At 36.9% G+C, this 10,053-nt stretch overlaps 1 protein-coding gene across 1 annotated transcript in view; it reads right to left on the minus strand.

Annotated features, from left to right (window-relative positions):
- The window catches only part of LOC107654426 (neural cell adhesion molecule 2-like), a 113,494-nt gene that overhangs the window by 28,576 nt on the left and 74,865 nt on the right, over nt 1-10,053 (minus strand). The window contains exons 12-14 of the mRNA XM_016441477.1: nt 8,218-8,391; nt 5,221-5,340; nt 4,863-4,984 (exon numbers count right to left, since the gene is read on the minus strand). Of these exons, the coding sequence (XP_016296963.1) occupies nt 4,863-4,984; nt 5,221-5,340; nt 8,218-8,391 (416 nt within the window). The remainder of the gene's footprint in view (nt 1-4,862; nt 4,985-5,220; nt 5,341-8,217; nt 8,392-10,053) is intronic.

Below are 10,053 nucleotides of genomic sequence, written 5' to 3' on the forward strand. Positions count from 1 at the left end.
TCCCCAGTTAAGCCCAGGGAGGGCTCCTGTTTCCCCGTTAAGCACAGGGAGGGCTCCTGATCCCCCGTTAAGCGCAGGACGGGCAATGATCCCGAGTATAGCCCACGGAGGGCTCCTGTTTCCCAGTTAAACCCCTGATCCCCAGTTAAGCCCAGGGAGGGCTCCTGATCCCCGTTAAGCCCAGGGAGGGCTCCTGATCCCCCGTTACGTCCAGGGAGGGCTCCTGGCCCCAAGTACAGCCCCGTAAATTCCCCAAGTATTTTTTTTGGGGGGGTAGTAGGGCTCCAGCCGTAGTGGCCGAGGCTGCTCCGCCATGGCTTTCCGAGTCCCCTGCTCCGCCATGGCCTCCCGAGTCCCCTGCCAATCTCCACCCCCTAGATGTGGATCCAACCACACCCCCTGGATCTTGTGTTCTGGTCGGCCTTGTACTCTCCCAGGTTCAGGAAACTGTCTTCCGTAAAACACTCAATCGTTTGGGTCCAGGGCGCCTGCAGGATTTCATCTGAGTGTGCGCACAGAGATCCAGAAAATTATTTTTTATTTTTGAATGAAGGCATCTCTAGATACTTAAACAATACTTTAACCTTGAAAATGGCAAAAAGCAACAGAATGGGCAAATACATCCATTGCATGCTCACATAGGAAAACATCTGAAAAATAGCACAAAAACTGTTTTGGTGTGAATGGCCACTTATCCACAGTAGCTGATTTTTTTAAAGTTAACTTTCAAAATGTAGTCTTTTTTTTTCAGTTCTTGTTCTTGATTGTTTTACCGAAACCGCTTCAGATGATTCAGCATAGCCAAAGGGTGAACCAGCTCCAGGGTATAAGGCTAAAAGTAACCTAATGTTAGTGTATATAGTGGCGGCTGGTGGAAAATTTTCTTGGTAGGGTGCCACGTCCAACAATTTTCCCCAGTATAACAAAAGGAAAAAGCAAACGAGGCAGCCGATCCATCACATGCCCCCCCCCCACCCCCCAAGCGTCATTCCTGTCCTATGGCGGCCGCCCACGCGGTAGTGCTACCTTCCTCAACCAGGTTCCACACAGTCAGAGTGGCGGGGCAGGAATTTCTCTCCGGGCAGCTCTCCCTCTGGTGAGAAAACAGGGTTTTAGTCGACAGCCTCAACCAACCTTTTTTAGTTGGGAGGCCGTCTCCGTCATTTCTCTGTCCCAGTCCCGGTTTTCATGAACTTTTGCGAGCGAGAGGGGTTTAAGTCATCAGATGATACCCAACTGTGCTGTCAAGGCTCTGCCTTACCCGCATTATCCACCAATGTGGCGTGAGGAGCAAACGACAGACACAGTGGGTGTGGCGTCAGGCCTCGGAGAGGCTTTTATTTAACAGAAAATAAACATAAAATGTCCAAAACGGGTAATAAAGTGTCCAGAGGGGAAGGAGTGTTCAAAATAAACAGGGGATCTAGTGTCCTCATTGTGCTGGGGAATCGTAAAAGAGGGCAGTGTTCGGAAAGGAGGGGTCCAGGTAAGGGGTGGAGTCTGGCGGTCACACGCAATCCTCTCTGTGGTCCGGGGCGCGAGGGCCGGCTTCTTCACAGCGGCTCATCTTCCCTGGCCCACAGCGCTTCAGAGGATTAACGGCCCGGCATCCTAGCCCGTCGGCTGCATCATGGTTGCATCTCATTTCCGAACCGTGGGTCTGGCAGCTCGCGTCTCTGGCGGTGCAGGAATCCTCCCGGGCTCCCTTCCTGGACCCACGAGGACACCAGCGTGCATGCACGGGGGAAGAGTCCGGTCTCTCGAGGAGAGGCATGCTCGGCATTTAATGGTCGCGGAGAAGAGGCTCCATTCTCCTTTGGTGTGTCACATTTGTTTAGAGCATTTTCTATAACTACAAGTCAAGCTGCAATACGAAACAGAACCATACATAGATGCCAACAGACCAGTCGCTTTAGGCCCCGATCAGACAGAATGCGTTTTTTTTGAAAACGTGAGGCGCACTGCACCGCACTGCCTTTTTTTTGTTTGACTTTTTTTTTTTTTTTAATTTAGAAAAGAGCAGTGCTCTGGAGTTTTTTTTATGTTGCTAGGCAACCACCGAATCAGCTGTCCTTTCAGTCTTATCAATGATTATCGCGCTAGTGCTCTAAAATCTTTGCTGTTAAGTAAACTGTCATATTAGCAGAAACTTTAAAAAAATACAGCTCTGGGCAACGCGCGACAGCCACCACAAGTTCCTCCTCCATCATTGCAGTCTCCAGACGTTCCAAGCAACTGTAAACTACTGTCACCACAATGGAAGGCCCGCCTCTCCATTCATTCAAATGGACAATGAAAAATAAAAAATAAAAAAAACACGAGGTGCAGCAGGCGGCTAAACCGTGAGGCGTCCAGGGCGCATAAACAGTGTGCAAAATGCTCACTGTCAATAGAAAACAATTTTAAAAAGGCGCCTCTCACTGCAAAACACGCATCCTGTCTGATCGGGGACTTAACATGACTGAAATATAAACGGATCCATTCAGAATGATTAAAAACACAAATTACAACAGCAAATAAAAACATTCTGTATTTGTTGAATGGTGATCTGAAGTTCCTCTGTCAGAGTGAGTGTTGATGCCCATATGTATATAAACACCACTGACTGCAGCAAATTCCTATAAAAACACGCTTCTTCAGCGAGTGTCCATTATAAAACACTTGCCAGACATACTGAAATAAAGTGCTTTTGCTTTCGCATAGAAGCACTTCTGCGATACCTGAAAACCACGCATTCTTTCTTTGCACATATATTTGGGTGTTATTATGGAAATATTTCAACATAGTGACGTAGATATGGGAGGGAGAGCTCGATTGGGGCATTTTCGGCAGGTCTTGGTCAGCCTTCTCTTTTTTTGTGGGAGACTTTGAGCTTTGTAACTTTGCAGATCTTATACGTGCACAAACAGCTACATAACACACTAAAGAAAAAGGAAAACATGAAAACGCATCATAGGACCCCTTAAAATAAATAATGTGAAAAAAAAAAAAAAAACCGTAATGGTCCTAAAATAAGCTTCATATTCTTTGCTCTTTGAGATTCACCCAAAACCAGGACAAAACTGCAGTGTAGGTGTAACTGTTGGTATTTAGTGAAGCAAACGCTCTGGTTGGCTCTTTGTTCCTTATATCCATAACGGAGAGGAAAACTCATGGCGAATCACCTCCTGCAGATCCTCTGAGGAGAATGAAAGGACTTCAAAGTGTTTCTCTCACGCATCCATATTCTTTAAGCAAATGAGGCCACAGCATGAATGCCATTTCACTGCAGACTCACTGTATGCCAGACAGAGGAAAAGCAGGATTTCTCCCCCAGAACATTACAGATTCATCTGCCCACATGGCTATGGGTGGCTGGAAGCCTTCGACCTGTCAGATATACACTAAAATCCGCTCGCGGATTAACGCAGTGAATTAGGACAGTGTGCAAACGCAGACATGAATCCATGGCTTAAAGCATAGCAAGAGTTCTGTGCTATTTTACAGTACAAATTCAACATGTATTTCCGCAGATGTAACAAACACAACATAAACTTGCATTTACAATGAATTCATGCATGTGTAAATTGCCTAAAGCAAACTGTGTAGTGCGAGTCACTAGCTTTACATTAGTTGACTACACTGTCGGTCAAATGTTTGGAATAATTACGATTTTTTAAATGTTTTTGAAAGAAGTTTGCTCAACAAGGCTGCATTTATTTGATCAAAAATACAGTAAAAACAGTAATATTGTGGAATATTATTACAATTTGAAATAATTGTTTTATATTTCAACATATTTTATAATTTAATTTATTGCTCTGATCAAAGCTGAATTTTCAGCATCATTACTCCAGTCTTCAGTGTCACATGATCCTTCAGAAATCATTCTAATATGCTCATTTTATTAGTTTCAGTAAACAGCCATTTAAAATTGCAATAACATTTCACAATATTACAGTTTGTTACTGTATGTTTGATAAAACTAATATTTATGCAGATATACCTTGCATTATACATTTACATTAATTAATTTAGCAGACACTTTTTTAAGTGAAATACAGATGATTAAAAACACAAGACATTTATCATAAATGATCTAACAATATTACCAATAACAATAGCCAGTGTCAATAGTTTAATATCTACTGAATAAAATGTCCATGCTAGTTCATGATAAGTTTAGTCCCAGTGCTGATATTGTTAACTAAAACTAAAACTATTAAAAATCATCTTCATTCATTCAAATGAAGCTGAAATAAAATTAAATATATGCTAAATATTAAATTGAAAACTAAAACTTAAAAACTTAAACTAAAAATATAAATGTGGCCTTGGCACCTCACTGAAACAAAATAAATGTAAGTTGAGGTACTAAAATAACTAAAACTAATACAATTATAATATTATAATTTTAATACGTTTTTTTATAAGTTTTCATTTTAGTTTTAGTAATTTTGTTGTGTGTTTTTTGTGTATTCTTTATTAGTTTTTTTGTTTAGTTTATTTTAAATAACAATCTTTTTTTTTTTTTTAATGGCTTTCATTTCAGTATCAGATTTAGATTTAGTTAACTGCAATAACCCTAGAAAAAAACAATAAAATAAAAACACAAAATTACTGGGTGTTTCTAACAACGGCTGAGGGAGCGATGGCAAATTTGATATCTTTCTCTCTTCTGACCACTGTAAACAATGTTTTTCCACTTTTGTAAAGACATAATACTATTGTTGATTTTTTTTTTCTTTTGCTATTGGAGCAAATAATTATGCAATACTTATATTTGATTTGGTTTCCATTTATCACTACAGAAGTTCACCCAACTAAGATGACTTCTGAGACCCACAGAAATGTGAAAAGTGTCTGTGGTTGAGCTTACAGACCGTTTTATACTTCAAGATGTACTCCACGATGGGCATCCCGCCATCGTCCTGTTTGATCAGTCCGAGTCTGTAGGCCTTACCGATGCCTCTCTGTCCATGAACTGTCGGAGGACTCGGCTCACCTGAGCAAAACAAGACCATCAGACACAACTCAAGATCTGACAGACAGAAGAAGCAGCATTATTACAATGAAGGAGCTTAAAAAAAGTTCACTGGAGGAGCGGCAACACAGAAATCTAAAGAATATGACGTTATATATACAATTGCACTCTGTGAAAGGTCTCATTGTCCTCGTTGTCAAACACACAGTGATGGGAGTGACACAAACTGAAAACGGGAGATATGGTGAAATACTCACGGATGGGTAATGTCTGGAAGGTTTCTGTGTGGCTGAAATCACCCTGACCCTTTCCATTGACGGCCGCCACGCGCACTTCATACGTTGTGTTGGGCTCCAGGTTAGCAAGAACTACTGTACCTGAGAGAGAGAGAGCGAGAGAGAGAGAGAGAGAGAGAGAGAGAAAAGAAAGAAAGAAAGAAAGAATATTCTTATATCTGACCTTTAAATGTCCTAAATGCTAGTCTGAGTCACATACTAGCCTCAATCATTTTGAAATGAATGCACACATCACATTTACAGTATGTACTGGGTGTAAAATGTGAACTTACAGTTTTTTTCCTGTTTTAGATATTTATTTTACATTTACATTTATTCATTTAGCAGCCACTTTTATCAAAAGTGAAAGACAGATCATGAAAAACACAATACATTTATTATAAAGGAGCTAACAGTATTAGCAATAACACAATAGTGAAAACTCCATGAATTTTATATTGATTAGTGCCAGTGTTATTGTTAATTAAAACTAAAACTGTTAAACTCATTTTCATTCATGGAAATTAAGCTGAAATAAATATAAATATTAGATGAACAGCATAAACGAAAATAAGTTAACTGATATGTTTAAACTGAAGTACTACAATTACTAAAAGTAAAACTGAAATAAAATTAAAGTTAATATAAATATTTACAAAAACATAATGCAAATGACAAACACACATACCATTACCACACATAACTCATGCATGATCATTTTAATTAAGCTGTAATAAAATTAAACATAAATACAAGATGAAAAACTGAAATGAAATAAGTTTAAACTGAATTAATAAAATGAAAACTGAAATAAAATCAAATGAAAGCTAAATAGATATATCTATAATACAACAGCTAATAAAAACTACAAAAGTACATAACAAAATTACCAGAATTTAAGCTTAAATAATAATAAACAAAAAAATAGAAGTGAAAGCTTTAACTCAAAATATTAAACACTTTAACCGTACATAAATAAAACTAAAATAACACCAGCAAATCTGGATGTCTTGCTGATTTGTCCAGTTTAACATATTAGGTTTTTAATGCTAAATCCTCATCAAAAGGCTGTACTAATTCTAATTCTTGGACCCCTCCTCTTCTCCATATACACAACATCACTGGGTCCCATCATACAGGCACATGGCTTCTCCAGCGTCTGCTAAATGACTAAATGTAAATGTAAATGTAATTCTAAAATTATTATTTTTATATACTTATAAGTCAATATATCTAACACTGAATATGTATTTTACATTAAAGTAAGCCTTTATCAAATCTGAGACCTTGGCCAATGATTGTATGCATTCATTTACATGAGAAAGCAATAATAAAAAATGAGCCGGCTCAATGAGCGTGTTTATTGTACTTAGTCAAAGAACACTGAGTTCTTAATGAAAAATCCACAAAGAGTATGTGGATGTAATTGAAGTACTCTAAATTAGAGTTTGAGACCTTGAACTTTAAACGTTCATTGCTTTCCATTTCTGTGATGCATGAAGCTCTGCGTGGGACTGAGATGCGGAGTTGAGCAATATAACTACAATCACTTGAGGGTTTCTATTTGTTATTAGCGTTTTACATCACACTTTCCACAATAAACATTATTTAAAGGCTTAATGCACAGAAAAGTCTTGTCTGCAAGTAAAGCAGTTTAGTGAACAAACAGCTTGAAGTCATTATCGCTGCTGCTTCAGCAAGTGCAAATCTGTTTAGCTGCACCAAATGTAATGGAAATGACTGTTGACACATCTTGATCTTGCTAAAAAAAAAAAAAAACAATTTGAGAAGTGACAATGGCTTTTAGGAAAAATATAGGGTGGTAAGCATGCATTTCTTTTGCTTAAATGTTCTGTTGCAAAGCTTTGCAGTTTTGCTCTGAGGATAGAAACATCTCAAATGAGATCTGTTTAATAAAAAAAATATGTTTGAGCTGCTTCTTCTGTCCTAAATGCTAATCTGAGTCACATAGATCAGTAATTGCTTTACTTTAGTTAAAGCAATTACACATAGAAAGTAATTGCTTTAACAATTTCTAAATGAAAGCAAGCATCATATTTACAGTAAATGCTGGGTGTGAGTCTTTGGTCTCATTAATCTATTATTTGTTCAAAAGCAAATAGTTTTGGCCGAGGGCAAAGTCTCATAGCTTTATATTTTATATAACTTGAATGGTGTAAAACTACCAAAACACTTCATACAAGTCTCAAATCAAGCCATTCTTCCAAAACACTAGCACAGGTTATGACCCAACAAACACACTTCGTCACTCATAAAACATAAAACAATGACCTAAAAACACTATCAACAGGTAGCATTATACAAAGTTTTCTTCTCTAAAATCTCATTACAAAACAAGAATGACAGTATCTGCTGCTTATAATTCACTGCAATATATATTACACAGTCCATGTTAACATTACAGTAAAAATAAATAAATAAATAAATCCCAATTTGTCTTTTTTTGTAGAGATGGTAATGTAATTGAAAGACTAACACCTGTGTAGTTGTTCAGCTAAATCTAAATGTTTTGATAGTGTTTCATTTTTTAGATACAGAATATATTTCAATAAGGTCTTACTGTAGAAATGTAGCAAATTGTTGTCTTATTCATTTTTGTATTATGTTAGCTTTTGAACTTAGGTTTCACTGTTTTGTGAAGAATATGTACACCTGTGCAAACTGGCTTGTAGGCATGTAGAGTTTTGGTGGTGTTTGTGTCTGAGTGAGAAAATAATTCATGTAATTTGAAAGATGTAGTCATTGAATGCACTGGGTGCCAAAGCAATAATAAATGATCTACAGCTTAGCCCACATAGACTGCTGTTGTGCTCACTGTGTGAAGAGTTTGGAAAAAGCAACCTAAATATTGACATGTGTCCTAGCAATTGAAGAAAAAAAAAACTATAAATGGAGAGCAAATGGAGACTCTGTTAAGTCTTGTGACAAACTCTGATCAGTGGCTCATATGACACTCACTCTGAACTCCATGTGATCTCACTGTCCTCCAGTCCTGTGAGCTTGTGTCTTTATAGTTGATGATGTAATAGCTGATGGGGACGCCGCCGTGAGAGTCGGGCTTTATGAAGGTGACGGTGGCGAGACGTTGGGAGACAGCAGTCAGCCGAACAGAGTACGGGTGCGATGGGATATCTGTGAAAAAACACACACATGATGCTTTTAAATAAACATGAATGAATATTTGCTTAATATATGCGAAAAAGTCAGTGTATACACTAGTACTTTATTCTGAACATAGTCTACACCTTCATAGCTCAGCTGTTTATCTGTATTGTACATGGTAAAATGCGTGTGACTGGCATCTTCATTCATTTTGTGTGAAATAAAGAGGCCGACAGACTTTTCATCCTGTGTTAAAGCGTGAATGTGAAATAAACAACTGACAGAGCATCAGATAAACTGCGGACTGGAGAAACTCAGGATACATCATCATTTGTGCTGCCGTGTTAGTGAGTGACGAGAGCTAAGTGCGCTTTGGTGCCATCAATCAACAGGAAGAAGGCTGCAGTTCAGCTTCCTGTTGAAGAACAATTACTCTCGTCATGAAAGACATTCGTCAGGTAAGAGTAAACGCTTCAAACTTTCCTATAAGGCCATTTCTGTCATATTTAAGGTTTATGTTTAGGGAGGAGCTTTAATGTTTTTCCTGAAACTCTGCCAGATTAAAATATACACTACTGTTCAAAAGCCTCTTCTGTTCACCAAGGCTGCATTTATTTGATAAAAAAATAACAGTAAAATTGTGAAATATTATTATAATTTTAAATATCTGCTTCTATTATTGTAAAATGTAATTTATTTCTGTGATCAAAGTTGAGTTTTCAGCATCATTACTCCAGTTTTCAGTGTTAAATGATCCTTCAGAAAGCATTCTTATATGCTGATTTGATTCTCAATTAATATTGGTGCTCAATTATTATTTTTTTTTATTATTGAAGACAGTTTTTTATGGATTTTCTCATGAATAGAAAATTCAAATAAACAGCATTTATTTGAAATATAAATATTTTGTAATATTATAAATTAATTTGTCAGTTTCCACAAAAATATGAAGCAGCACAACTGTTTTCAACATTTATAATAACCAGAAATGTTTCTTGAGCAGCAAATCAGTATATTAGAAGGATTTCTGGAGGATCATGTGACACTGAAGACTGGAGTAATGATGCTGATTTTAAAATATATTCACATAGAAAATTGTAAATTTAAATTGTAATAGTTTTTCACAATTTTACTGTATTGCATTTTTCATCAAATATGCCTAGACGAATAGAAGAGAAAAATGTTCTTTCAAAAACATAAAAAAATCTTTAAAAAAAAAATCCAAACTTTTGACCAGTATTGTATATAAAAGCAGTGTTTTGCAATTTGTCTTTCCCATTGAAATGTTCAAAATAATGCAAATTATGCATTACTGTATTAAATATTATATATACATTTGCATATTAGCATATATAAAAAGTGACAGACCTGAGAGAAAACATTCCTGTTACGTTTTACGTGATCAACAACTCAGTGGCTGGTAATTGACAGCATTTTGTTTATTTAACAAAATATTTAATAAAACACTCTGTGCATGTAAATGAAGATGCTTTTGCCCTTTTAAGATGAAAAGGCCTATAAAATGGCAAAGAAAATGAATAAAAAAAAACTGCTCAGCAATTAACAGAAATACTATAAGGCAATGGAAAAAGTAGAGATATTTCATCTGCTTTCAGAAAATGGCATTTACATTTATAAAAGAGATATAAAATATATATCTAACACACACACACACACACACACACATACATA

Source organism: Sinocyclocheilus anshuiensis, unplaced genomic scaffold (genome assembly GCF_001515605.1).
Source record: "Sinocyclocheilus anshuiensis isolate Anshui unplaced genomic scaffold, SAMN03320099.WGS_v1.1 scaffold2580, whole genome shotgun sequence".
NCBI classification, from domain to species: Eukaryota; Metazoa; Chordata; class Actinopteri; order Cypriniformes; family Cyprinidae; genus Sinocyclocheilus; species Sinocyclocheilus anshuiensis.